The sequence below is a fragment of the Bubalus kerabau genome, chromosome 20 (assembly GCF_029407905.1).
Source record: "Bubalus kerabau isolate K-KA32 ecotype Philippines breed swamp buffalo chromosome 20, PCC_UOA_SB_1v2, whole genome shotgun sequence".
Lineage (NCBI taxonomy): Eukaryota > Metazoa > Chordata > Mammalia > Artiodactyla > Bovidae > Bubalus > Bubalus kerabau.
Genome location: NC_073643.1, coordinates 13,739,810 through 13,752,697, shown reverse-complemented (window position 1 = coordinate 13,752,697; position 12,888 = coordinate 13,739,810). Strand labels below are relative to the sequence as shown.

The window sequence follows — 12,888 nt, the reverse complement described above, 5'->3', positions numbered from 1 at the left end:
AAACACAAAACAGGCGCCCCTGAGCCTTTCCCAAAAAGTGTGACCTGAGGCAGAACAGGCTCCTTGGGACATCCCCCACCACGGCCTTGCCGGATCCCACACCCCCACACGCACCTGCCTGGCATACACGTTCCCCTGCTGAGAATGGCTGTGTCTCTTCCCATCTCAGGGTCAAGGCCAAGGCTCTCCATTGCCCTGCAATGGGCCTGGCCCTCTGTCTCCTTCCCAGGGACTACATTTAAAGGGACCAGAGAGAGGGACAGGCTTCGAGTGTTTTCTCCTTCAAGGAAACAGCACTTTCCATGCTTATATCGGGTATCTGGCTATGGGAGAGCAAAGAGAACGAGGCCCCTCTGAAGACACACAGAGGCACTCCAGGCTGGGCTCCCGCTGCAGGGGATCAGGACAGAATCTCGGCAGCAGAGGAAGGGGGGAGCTTTGGTCTGAAAAACCCAAAAGAGGCCTCCCTCCCGTGCCCACACCTCATGATCGCCTGCCCGGCCCAGCGCCCCTCGGGCCCGGCCCCTGCTCACTGGGGCAGGGGGCGTGGCACCGCGGGTAACCCCGCGTTCTGCCTGCCTCCCCCAGGCCTGAAGACCATCGTGGGGGCCCTGATCCAGTCTGTGAAGAAGCTGGCCGACGTGATGGTCCTCACGGTCTTCTGCCTCAGCGTCTTCGCCCTCATCGGCCTTCAGCTCTTCATGGGCAACCTGAGGCACAAGTGTGTCCGCAACTTCACGGTGCTCAACGGCACCAACGGCACCAACGGCTCCGTGGAGGCCGACGGCCTGATCTGGGCATCGCTGGACGACTACCTCAACGCCCCAGGTGCCGACTTGGCTCTGTGACCCCCTGGCAGGGTTCTGACGCCCCCACCAGAGCTGAGCATCTCCCACCCAGGGCCAGGCATCTCCCATACAGGCCTCCTTCTGGGGACATCCAAGCTCTACTCGCCCCCCCAGAGACCTGGCTGGGTGTCAGGGATCCCCACCCCTGCCCTCTGGGGCTCCGGGAGAGAGGACGGCAGAGGAGCAGTCTTCGCACTGAGTTCTCGGGCTGCACGGGGACATGACCCTTGAAGAGCAGGAGGATGGAGAGGTAGATAGGAGAACAGCAGTTACGATGTTTGCAGGGTCGGGAATGGTGAAGAAACCAGCCTGCCTGCAGGGGGAGGGTTTTCTTTTGGGAAGGGGTCGGGGAACAGAGCTGGGACAGTTTTTGAGGCTTCAGAGTGGAGACCCCATCTGCTTGGCATGGGCTTTGTCACTTGAGGTCAGTAATCCTTGTCAGGATGTTAATTCCATCCGCGTGCAGCCCAGGACAAGCTCTGTGATGCTGCAAAGCCATGCGGGCCCCTCCGGTTGTCTCACTGCCGTGTGGGTTACACCTCCATCCTCCATGCTGATGGCCAGAACCCCCCTTGTCTAGAGCCATCAGTCTGGACCAAAGGTTGATGGTAGATGCTGGTACAAGGTAGATGCTCATCTACAAGGGCCCCAAGGGCCATTCTGAAGTCAAGGCCTCTAACCTACACCAGCAGTCCACTTTGGAAAAATGAAATAGATGGAAGCTCTGTGAGTGAATCTGCTTGTGATGCAGCTGTGGCCATGTAGCAGCAGTTCCAAAACTTTTTTCATGCATGCAAGAGTCACCGGGAAGGTTCCGGGAAACAGACTGCTGGGCCCCACCTCCTGAGTTTCTGAGTTGGTATCTCTGGGAAGTTGCCTTTCTCCCAGTTGGTGCTTGATGCTGCTGGTCTTGGAAAACTGCTGCCTAAGACCGAGGCAGGTAGTGGGGCGGGAGGGGGACTGATAGATGGCCCCAGAGTGGAGGCAATGGGATTGGTGTCCCATGTCTTACCTGGTCCAACCTTAGCCCTGTCTGAACAGACCCCTGCCTCCTAGTTCGTGGCCTGTCATGACCAAGGTTGGCCCCTGAGTGATTGGAGCAGGTGTAGAAGTTCCCTGTGGGGACTGCCTGAGTCCACTGGGGACACTGACAGGTGACTGAGGAGGAGCAAGCAGAAGGCCAGAGAAGCAGCCAGCATTGCCTCAGACCTCGCCAGAGGGCAGAGGTCAGGGCGGGAGCAGAGAAGCAGACGGAAGACACCCAGCGGTGCCTCTGTACCCCTCCCCACACCCAGGACGTAAGTTGGAAACCCCAGGAGTCTGGACCCCACACGCCCCTCCTTATCAGATGCTTCTCTTCCAGAAAATTACCTACTCAAGAATGGCACCTCTGACGTGTTACTGTGTGGGAACAGCTCCGACGCTGGGTATGTACCACCCACCCCTCAGGGCCACCTCACCCAGCCAGGGGACTCTCCTTCCAGTGCTTTCTGTTTATGCCCTTGACGCCAGGGACAGCAAGACCTTTCCCTGGTTCTCTTCCCAGCCAGGTCTGAAAGATTCCCCCCACCCCCACAGGGAGACATCCGGGAGAGGTAAAGAAAGAGAAGGGGGCTCACCTCTGCAGGGAGGGCAGACAGAATGCTGAAGAGAGGACCCAGGAAGCACTGCAGGGCCCCCCACCAGTCCAACGCTGGCTCCATTCCCTTCCCAAAGCCCCCCAGGGTGGCACCCTCCCCTTCCAGTCTTCACTTTCTCTGTCTTGAACTGTCCATCAGGTTAAGAGTAAGTATGGCCTCCCCTGGCAGCCTAGACTCTCCTCCAGGGCAAGCAGGGTGTGGCTCCCAGAGACACCCGGTGCCACATGAATCTTCCGGGGCCCGATGTGCCCCTGCACCTCGGGCAGGTAACTGCTCCACAGGGCCACACAGCCTCACCAAGGGGAGTGCTCTGTGGGGCAGTAGGCCTGTTCGTCTGACTGTGGAGTTCCAGAGCCCTTCTTGTTGCCAAAGAGAAAGTCTTCTTTTCTTAGTTTAGCACATTAGCAAGGCGCAGAGGCCCCTTGGTTGCATCCTCCTACTTGCCAAGTTTCCCTTGTCCCCATCCTGTCTCACAGTCCACTCATGGCTCCAGACCAGTGCTCCCTTTTGGGAGAGAGACTGTCCCCTCCAGACATGGCCGGGCCCCAGCCTGTCCAGCCTGGAGTCGTCCCGCAACCCCATGGTCTGGCCTTTGCCCGGGTCTGGCCTATTCAGCTCAGCCTCAGTGCTCCCCCTGAGTGTCTGCCCTGTGCCCAGCTCCCCTGGGGTGGGCAGGCAGGGAAGAAACCTGAGCCAGGCCCTGGACACTTCCTCTGGGAGGGGAGAGGCAATGCAGACACCAGCTGGGATGGCATGTCGTGTGGACAGAGGGAGCTGGATTTAGGCCTGGCAGCAGACAGATGAAGAGAAAAGGAGAAGCCTGTCCCGGGTGGGAGGCACAGTGTGAAAAATCAGGAAGGCAGGACCCCGCTGTGTGGAACTAGAGTCTTGGGGACAGAGGCCCCCTCACAACATGGAACAGAGTTGGTGCGTCTGGCCACAGGACATGTCCCGAGGGCTACAGGTGCCTGAAGGCAGGCGAGAACCCTGACCATGGCTACACCAGCTTCGACTCCTTCGCCTGGGCCTTCCTCGCACTCTTCCGACTGATGACACAGGACTGCTGGGAGCGCCTCTACCAGCAGGTACGTGGGTGCGCAAGGCCGCCAGGATGGGCTGAGCGCCCAGCAGCAGGGCCCAGGCCGCACAAGTGACTAGCCACAGGCGGCCCTGCAGCTTCCCCACTGGCCAGAACAGAGTGGGGACAGAGGGCTCTGAGGGGCGGGGCTCAGCAGGCAGAGAAACTTGCCTTCTGTGTGACCAAGGACCCAGCCCTCTGTATAAGACACTCTGTGCTCTGTGAGTGGGACGCTAGTTCACCCTATGTGATGTAACACTTGCTCTGTCAACTGGAGCATTCTGCCTCCTCCCACGAGTGGGGCAGCGCCCCATGTATGTAGGTCCCTCTCTGTAGGTTAAGATGCTTCTGTCTTTAGGCGGGACATGTTCTACTGCCTCCCCATGCTGTGGCCGTTTGAACCCCTGGCACAGCCAGGCTGGGCAACTTGGAGTTTACGCCCATGACCCAGATGGAGCCCCAGTGAAGATGACCTCTGCCCCCTTGCTCCTCCAGACCCTGAGGTCTGCAGGGAAGATCTACATGATCTTCTTCATGCTGGTCATCTTCCTGGGCTCCTTCTACTTGGTGAACTTGATCCTGGCTGTGGTCGCCATGGCCTACGAGGAGCAAAACCAAGCCACTATCGCGGAAACAGAGGAGAAGGAAAAGCGATTCCAGGAAGCCATCGAGTTGCTCAAGAAAGAGCAGGAGGTGAGTGAGCAGTGCAGCCAAGGAACCTCCAGCCCAAGCCTTCACCTGACCATGGGTGCCTACAAGCGTGATACCTGCTGGGTCATACTGGTATCTGGGGGTGTGATGCATGTTGGGTAAAGCTGGTGGCTGTAAGTGATGCATGCTGGGTAAAGCTGGTACCTGCTGGATAAAGCAAGTGTCTGGTGGGTATAGATATTTCCTGTGAATGTGGTGTCTGCTGAATAAAAATTTGTTAGCTGCTGAGTGAAGACAGAGCCTGTTCATGAGGTGGGTGTAAGTGGTGCCTGCTGAGTAAAGGTGGGCCTTGTGAGGATGGTGCCTGCTGGGGGAAAGCTCTTCCCTATGACCATGGTATCTTCCGGGTGAAGTGGTGCCAGGTGGATGAAGGTGGTGGCTCCAGGCTAAAAGCGGTCACTGTGAGCCCAGTGCATGCTGGGTAAAAGCGAATCTTGTGTCCATAGACATAGTTTATCCTGGTCAAGGGATACCTTCTGTTGGGATAGGAAGATCCAAGGTCAAAGGCTCAGGCTCAGCAAATGAGGACTGGTAATGCTGACGTGGCTGTCCCCACAGTCCCACACATGGGTGCTGGCAGCTAACTGCAGAACAAGCCTTTTAGAAGCCAGGCCAAGGACATCCAGAAACTGCCCTATTCCACCTCCTCCAGCACCCATTTTGGCCAGCCAAACCTTCTAGAAGATCCCCTGCCCTCCAGTTCTGTCACTTCTGCTCATCAACACCCCCAGTCGCACCTGCCCAACACTCTACTCTTTCATGAGCTGTCCACTTTCGCCACTACTCTCCTCCTCCCTGGATCTGGATCTTTCTCAAAACATCCTGGGTCTGTCTTTGCATACCTCTCCATAATGCCCCCCTTTTGGGGTGAGTGGGCAAGTGCACTTACTGTTGGGGAAAACCAAGGTGCTGATAGTTGCCTGGCCTACCTTGGCTTGAGTCTGCACCCTGTCTCCATGACCATGACATCCCTTCTTCCACCGTTTTTCAGGCCCTCGCCATCAGGGGTGTGGACACCGTGTCCCGCAGCTCCTTGGAGATGTCCCCATTGGCCCCAGTAACCACCCACGAGAGAAGGAGCAAGAGAAGAAAACGAATGTCTTCAGGGACGGAAGAGTGTGGGGATGACAAGTTCCCCAAGTCCGACTCAGAGGATGGTCCCCGAGCAGTGGTAACCCCCAGCTGCGGCTCTGCCCCTTTCAGGATGGATCTGGTATCCAAAAGCCATCATGCTAAGCCTAGTGCTATCAGAGCCCCCACGGTTGCTCCCCAAGGAAAATATTCCTTGAGCCCCCTCCCAGTCCCTCCTGTTTCCCATGGCCACTCTTAGAGTGGAGAAGCCCTGGGCAGAGGGATAGGGTAGGTTTGGGTGTTAGCGTATCCCCAACCTCAGCTAAGTCCCCAGCACTGGAGCTGGGGGGCACCCCCATTGTGTGGATTGGTAGGAGCTCACAGACATGCCCAGATGAGCAAGGGACGTGGCTGATTGCCAAGGTCCTGCTCCGGCCAGGCCTGTCTATACCATCAGGAGCCTTCTGCTGCTTCTTTCCCATATGAGCTTCAGTCTCAGAGCCCCAGCAGCCCAGGCCTCAGGTGAGCAGAGACCCCAGAAAATGCAGGGTTGCCTGTAATCCTGCACCCCTCCTCAGAGCACCCCTAGTTCAGCCCACTCGGCTCCTATGTGGCAGACAGAAGCCCTCAGTGCTCCAAGTTGAGCCGGGGCCAATACCGCGAGTGACAGGCCGGGAGCACGTGAAACGCTGTCCCAGCCATGTCCTCTCTCCATGCCTTCAGAATCGTTTCAGCATCACCCATGGCCTCAGCAGGACCTCCATGAAGCCGCACTCCAGCCGCGGGAGCATTTTCACCTTCTGCCGACGGGACCTGGGCTCCGAGGCAGATTTTGCGGACGATGAGAGCAGCACCGCCGGGGACAGCGCAAGCCACCGCACATCACTGCTGGTGCCTTGGCCCCCGCGGCGGCCTAGTACCCAGGGACAGCCCAGTCCTGGGACCTCAACTCCCGGCCACGTGCTCAACGGCAAAAGGAACAGCACTGTGGACTGTAATGGGGTGGTCTCCTTGCTGGGGGCAGGAGACCCCGAGGCCACCTCCCCAGGGAGTCACCTCCTCCACCCTATGAAGCTGGAGCGCCCCCCGGACACGGTGAGCCCGCCCCACGGCGCAGCACCAGGCACATCCCATCTCCCAGACTGCTCACCACAGCCAGGTCTAAAAGTACTTGCCAAGTATTTACTGAGCACCTACTGTGTGCTGGGCTACCAAAAAAAAATCTCTCCTTCCTAGACTTTCCAGACAGACACAAATCAAAGAAAGAAGAAGAAGAAAAAAAAAAAAAAAAATATATATATATATATATATATATATATGTGTGCATATCAGGGCTTCCCTGATGGCTCAGTGGTAAAGAATCTGCCTGCCAAAGCATGAGACCTGGGTTCGATCCCTGGGTCAGGAAGATCCCTTGGAGGAGGAAATGGCAACCCACTCCAGTGTTCTTGCCTGGACAATCCCATGGACAGAGGAGCCTGGTGGGCTACAGTCCATGGGGTCGTGAAAGAGTCGGACACAACTTAGCAACTAAACAACAAATGAACGAATATGTGCATATAATGGTGATAAACAGGGATGAGAGTTAAACATTTAGCAACTAGCCAGGCACCGAGACACCGCAGTGGCAAGACCGGTGCTCTGGAGGCCCTGTGTGTGCCCGGGGTGGGCCCGGGAGGGCTGTGGACCCTGGACAATCTGGAGAAGGGCCAGAGTGGCAAGGGGACATTTCCTAGGTTCTGGGCAACAAGAACCTCATCAAGTTTGAAGTATTTCAGAGCTTTACAAACTGGTAAATGTCGGGGAATACTAGCCCAAACTCTAAGTATTATGGAAGAACAAAAGTAGGAAAGAGAGAAAGGGAAACCTCCTTACTGCAGGGTATTAAAACAACAACTTAATGGAGGCAAGTGGGGGGGGTGGTTATGGCAGACAGGTTAGCACTCAGATTCTAGAGACAAACTGGATTTGAATCTCGCCTCATCGCTTACCAGCTGGATGGCTGTGAGCAAGTTCTTTTATTTCTCTGCGCCTCAGATCTCTTGTCTGTAAAATGGATTTAAAACAGCCACCTCAGGGACTTCCCTGGTGGTCCAGTGGTTAAGACTGCAGGCTTCCATTGCAGGGGGAATGAGTTTGATTCCTGCTGGGGGACTAAGGTCCTCATGCTGCACAGTTTGGCCAAAAATAAATAAAACACCCACCTCAGGATTGACGTCAGGATGAAGGGCTAATGTGCATAAAGTACTCAGGACATGCACACATATGTTGATGTGGTGATAACAACGTAGTAACGGACTGTCTTTGCATCATCTGGGGGAAGCATGTTCTAGGCCTAAAGAACAGCAAGTGCCAAGGCCCTGAGGCAGAAGCATGCCTCCTATACAGGAGGACACACCATGAGGGCAGGGTGCAGGAAACCAGGGAGGGAAGGGGAGAGGTGTTGGAGCGACTGTCAGAGAGGTGACGGGGACAGAGGTGCCAGATAGTGAGAGCTAGTCAGAGCTTTGATCACTCAGTCAGCCGATCCCATGACGGGCTGGTGACCGCCCAGCCGGTCATCAAGTGCCCTTGCTGACCACTGCCCCCCAGCAAAGGCCTCGGAGCAGCCCACCGGGAGAAGGGCAAATGTGCGGCTCAGACCCTGAGGCCGGCAGGAGGTGGAGAAGGGCAGACTTTCTGAGGAAGCGGGACAAGACAGGGAAACCGGAGCAGGAAGGTGGAGGCAGGCTGGAGAGAGAGCCTGTTGCTCCGGCTCAGATGGGCGCTGCAGCTGTGGGACTTTGCGCGGGTTAGCGAATTTCTCTGTGCCTCCGTGTCCTCACCTGCTGGTGGTGATGGTTTAGTCGCTAAGGCATGTCCGACTCTTGCGACCCCATGGACTATAGCCTGCCAGGCTCCTCTGTCCATGGTATTCTCCGGGCAATAATACTGGAGTGGGTTGCCATTTCCTCCTCCAGGGAATCTTCCCAACCTAGGAATCAAACCGGGCTCTCCTGCATTACAGGCAGATTCTTTACCGACTGAGCTACAAGGGAAGCCCTGTCACCTGTTAAGTAGAAATAAAATTAATATCCACATCAGCAGGTTGTGGTGAGCCAAGCATGTACCATCTGATGCAGAAATGAAAACTTGGCCAGCACCTCAGATGCTCCCCCAGCGTCCCTTTTCCCAGTTTCCTCCCTCCTTCCCACCCAAAGTTAACCATTATCCCAGTGTCTAACACCAGAATTTCATTTGGCCTGTTTTTTGTATGTTATATAAATGGAATCATAGAGCATTAAAAAAAAAAAGTTGTGGCAAGGACTGAAAGAGTTAAAACCTGTCTGGTGCTTAGACCAGTACTTGCCTCATGTTCAAGGGATCATTACTATTAGCTATTATTGTTATTAGAGAGCAAGAAGGTGTGACAAGTCCAGGAGCACCCCCCGAGCGCCTGGGGCCCTCACACTGCTCTGGAGTGGGGAGTCAAGGAGAGGGTCCTGGGAACACACTGGGGGAGACCGTAGCTCCTGGGTGGGTCTGGGGAGGCCCCTGGCCATCACCTGGAGGGTGGGGTGTCCAACTTCCCAGGAACACAGATTTCCAGGGCTGCAGGTCCAGCCCTGGAGCCTCAGCCTTGTGGAATCAGGTCAGCAGCTGGAGCACTAATAGAATTTCCTAATCTCATTAGGGAGAAAATCATCTCATTGTACTGCACATGTCGGGAGGAATCCAAGTTCAAACACTTCATTACCAGGAACTCTGACTTCACCCATTCTCACTTCGGTGGGGCCCATTTGTAACCTTAAAGGGATTAGCAGGCCAAGGGGGTTATTTGAAAAGTTAAAGAGATTAGCGGGCTGTAGTCCCCTGAGGAGGCCTTCCCTGTGTCTGCGGGGCCCTTGGAGACACTCCTGCCCAGTTCTAGTCTGAAAAAAAGGCACAGTGTCGGGCACAAAGTGGGTGCTTCATCAACAGGGAGAGAGCTGACCCGACCGACAGCTGGCTTTAATTGGGAACAGAGGGTGAAGGTTTGCTTTGCTTGATATCTGAATATGTGCCTGGCCCCAAAGGCAGAGGAGGTGTTAGAGGCACCTTGAACAGATTCTTCTCCCTTCCCTCCCCCACCCCCACAGTCATCTCAAGGACAGAGCTAGAGTTTAACCCAGGGCCCTGGCTGCTGCGTGTTTATCCATCCATCCAACATCTACCCAGGACCAGCCCTCTGTGTTGAGTGCCAGCCAGTGTTTAAGGCACCAAGGATATGGACAGATGAGCACTCTGACCTCGTGGAGTTGGCATCATAGTCAGGAAGACAGTAAACTGATCAATATTTCTAGGGACCAATAAGGATCATGTGATAGAAAGTTGCTAGGGGGAGGGCTGGGAGTGGGGAGCTATTGGTTAGAATACACGGGGAAGTCCTCCCCGTGAAGGTAACATTAAAATTGACCAGTAGAAGATTTTAGGGAGCCAGCCACACATATGTCGAAGAATAGTGCTTTAGGCAGAGGGAACGGAAAGTGTAAAGGCATTGAAGGAAATAAGCTTGACATATTTAAGGGATGAGAGGGCTGGGGAGGGCTCGGTGTGGCGGAAACAGGAATAGAAAATGAGTTGGAGCAGTTAGGGTCTAGACTGTGCAGGGCCTTGTAAGCTATAGAGAAGTTTGGATTTGCTATGAATAAGATGGGGGAGAGTTGTTATTCAAAGGATTATCATGAACTGATTTACTTTTTAAGGGTATCTTTTTCAGCTGTGTAGAGAATAGAGGAGAGAGAAGAGGCCAGTTAGGAGACGGTTGTAGTATTTTTGGGAAAGAGATAATGAGAGCATGCCCTAGAACAGTGTATTAGTCATTTCCACAATACTGCTGCGAAACAAACTACCCCCAAAGCCAATGGCTAACAACAAATGAGAATTCACGCTCACTTCTCTGCAGGTTGACAATGGTTTGCCTGGCCTAGGTTGACCTTGGCCAGGCAGCTGTGCCTCAGACTGCACGTGGCTGGCTCCATACTATAGGTTAGGCTCAGGGATGCTCCCCTGGTGTTTGTCCTGAGCTGAAAGGGTGGCAGCTACTTGGGGAAGCTCTTTTCCTGGAGGATTGCTGGAACACAAGGTGAATGTCACAAGGACAGTTAAAGCTTCTGTTCACAGCGTGTCCACTGACATTCCCTTGGCCAAAAGCAAGCGTGTCACCAACAGGACAGGGAATTTTGCTTCAGTCACAGTGGGAGACGAAAGAGTAAAATTTGCTGAATGAAAACCCAAACTATCACAGATGTTAGAGGAGAGAAGTTGGGAAGATTTAAGACATGCTTGTGAGTTAAGCTGGCCTGATTTGTGGATGCACTGGACCCAGGGTACTGCTGTTCCACCAGCTATGTATCCCTCTCAGGCACCTCTGCTTGAAGACTTCCATGACTGGGAGCTCACTACCTCCCTAGGCAACACTTTAGGGCAATTCCACGGATCACAAAAGCTGACCTTAACTTGAGCCCAGATCAGTGTATTACCCCACCCCAGGCCCTGACCCTCCCACCCTGCATTGCCTAGCCCCATCTCCCCTCTGACCCACAGAGATTATAGTGCCTCACTCTTGCACGCTGAAGAGCCCAGTGCCTTCATCAGCCCCACCTTGGGCTCACAGACTGTGGCCATGACGACATGAAGCCTCTGTGGGCCCCGCTTGGTTCTGTGGGAGGCTCTGAGTAAGCCCAGGGAATGTATGTTTTGCCCCCTCTTTTCATCAGGACTCACGCCGTCTCCATTCACAGGCCTGGTTCTTTTACTTACAAAATTGGTGCAAGCTTGTTGAAAACAAATCTAACAGTGCAGAAGTCAAAGGCCCTGCCCTCCCCACACAGTCCCACTCCCCGGATATAGCCACTTTAACAATTTAGTGTGTTATCTTCCAGATCTTTTTCCTGTTTTCTCATCACACTGTCCTGGAAGTGCTCCCATGGGAACACACGTGCAACAGCCTTGCTCTCCTTACTGTCTGTGTCAGAGTCCAGAGTTGGATTGTATCCATAACTGATTTTAACATTCTTCCTATTGATCAGTTGTTTTGTTTTTATGGTATTAGGGACAATGCTGCAGTGAGCGGCGTTGCGTGCATATTTTTGATTGCATGTGTATAATTATTTATGAAGTTCGATTATTAGGCAAGGAACTCAGAGCCAATTGAAAATTTTCTTAGTAGATACAGCTAAGTTACCTCCACAAAAGCTCCGACCAGCTATGTCAAAGCATTGTGCTTTATGCTTCTATTCATGTCACTTTAGAGCATGGTACATATTTTTTTTTTTCAGCTTCTGTATGCTCATGACTCTAGGGAGCTTGGGATCAATTAAGACTCCCAGATCGTTTTTATATGTCCTAATGTATATGACAGCATCTGGTTAAAGAACTCAGTACATGTCGTTTCCCACCCAGGAATCACCACTAATGAGAGATGTGCAGGAAAAGAAAACAAAGGGGATAATGATTGTCGAGAGGGGAAGTGTTAACTGGGAGGGAGCTGGGAGCAGAGAAGCCCAGTGCCAGGTGTCACATCAAGACCCCTATGGTGGCCCCCTGGGACCTCCCCAGCCTGAGTCTGGGGCAACTGCCCCAGGTCCAGGTGGACCCCCATCCATCCCCAGGCTGATGCAGATCTCCCGGTTACACCCAGACCACACCATCGGAGGAGCCGGGCAGGCCCCAGACGCTGACGCCCCAGGCTCCGTGTGTGGACGGCTTCGAGGAGCCAGGAGAGCGGCAGCGAGCCCTCAGTGCAGTGAGCGTCCTCACCAGTGCCCTGGAAGGTCAGCACCCCGGCGTCATCCAAACACCGCCCCTTCCCCGCCCCCCGCTTCTGGTCTGAGCCATTATCCAGACCGGAGCCGGGCTTGCCCTAGCTGCTGAGCCTGCCTTGGACATCCCCACAGCTGTCCCAGACTTTTCAGTCTCTGTAGCCTGTCCTGAGTGTCTTTTCATCTGTGCCAGCTTGTTTTGTCCTGGGCATCCTCAGGAGTCATGCCTGTGTTTCTTCCAAACGTCCTTGCAGCCGCCCTGCCCCATCCCAGGTGATCACTGATCTCATCCTGTCCTCTGCCGAGTATCCCCAGGTCTGCTGGGGTCGTCCCACCCCAAGCAGACCTGTTCTAGCCTATTCCCCATCATTCCCCATCTAGCCCAGGCTAGTCCAAGCATCCCACATCTGTCTCAGCTAGTCCCACTTTAGGCAATGCCACATCTCATTCATTCTGAGCTTGGTACCAGCCCCCTGATTTGTTCCCTCCTGTCCCATATGACTCCTGTCCCAGGCACCACCACCACCCCCACATCTCTCCTGACATGTCCCAGATATCCACATCTGTTCCTACCTCTTGGGTCCTGAGTGTCCTTATATCTGCACTTGCCCATCTCAGATGTTGTCTCTGCCTGTCCTCCCCCGAGGGGCCCCACATCTGTGTGGGAGTATTGTATCCAGAGAGCCCACACCTGTCCTCATCTGTCTTGTCCCCATTTTCCCCGTACCCATGCTGGCTTTCTGTCCCTGTGGCCCTCT

General features: G+C 54.5%; 1 protein-coding gene across 1 annotated transcript in view; it reads left to right on the top strand.

Moving 5' to 3' along the window:
• The window catches only part of SCN5A (sodium voltage-gated channel alpha subunit 5), an 88,213-nt gene that overhangs the window by 22,732 nt on the left and 52,593 nt on the right, over positions 1 to 12,888 (top strand). The window contains exons 6-12 of the mRNA XM_055557404.1: positions 589 to 828; positions 2,212 to 2,275; positions 3,432 to 3,573; positions 4,062 to 4,259; positions 5,269 to 5,448; positions 6,072 to 6,443; positions 12,010 to 12,142. Of these exons, the coding sequence (XP_055413379.1) occupies positions 589 to 828; positions 2,212 to 2,275; positions 3,432 to 3,573; positions 4,062 to 4,259; positions 5,269 to 5,448; positions 6,072 to 6,443; positions 12,010 to 12,142 (1,329 nt within the window). The remainder of the gene's footprint in view (positions 1 to 588; positions 829 to 2,211; positions 2,276 to 3,431; positions 3,574 to 4,061; positions 4,260 to 5,268; positions 5,449 to 6,071; positions 6,444 to 12,009; positions 12,143 to 12,888) is intronic.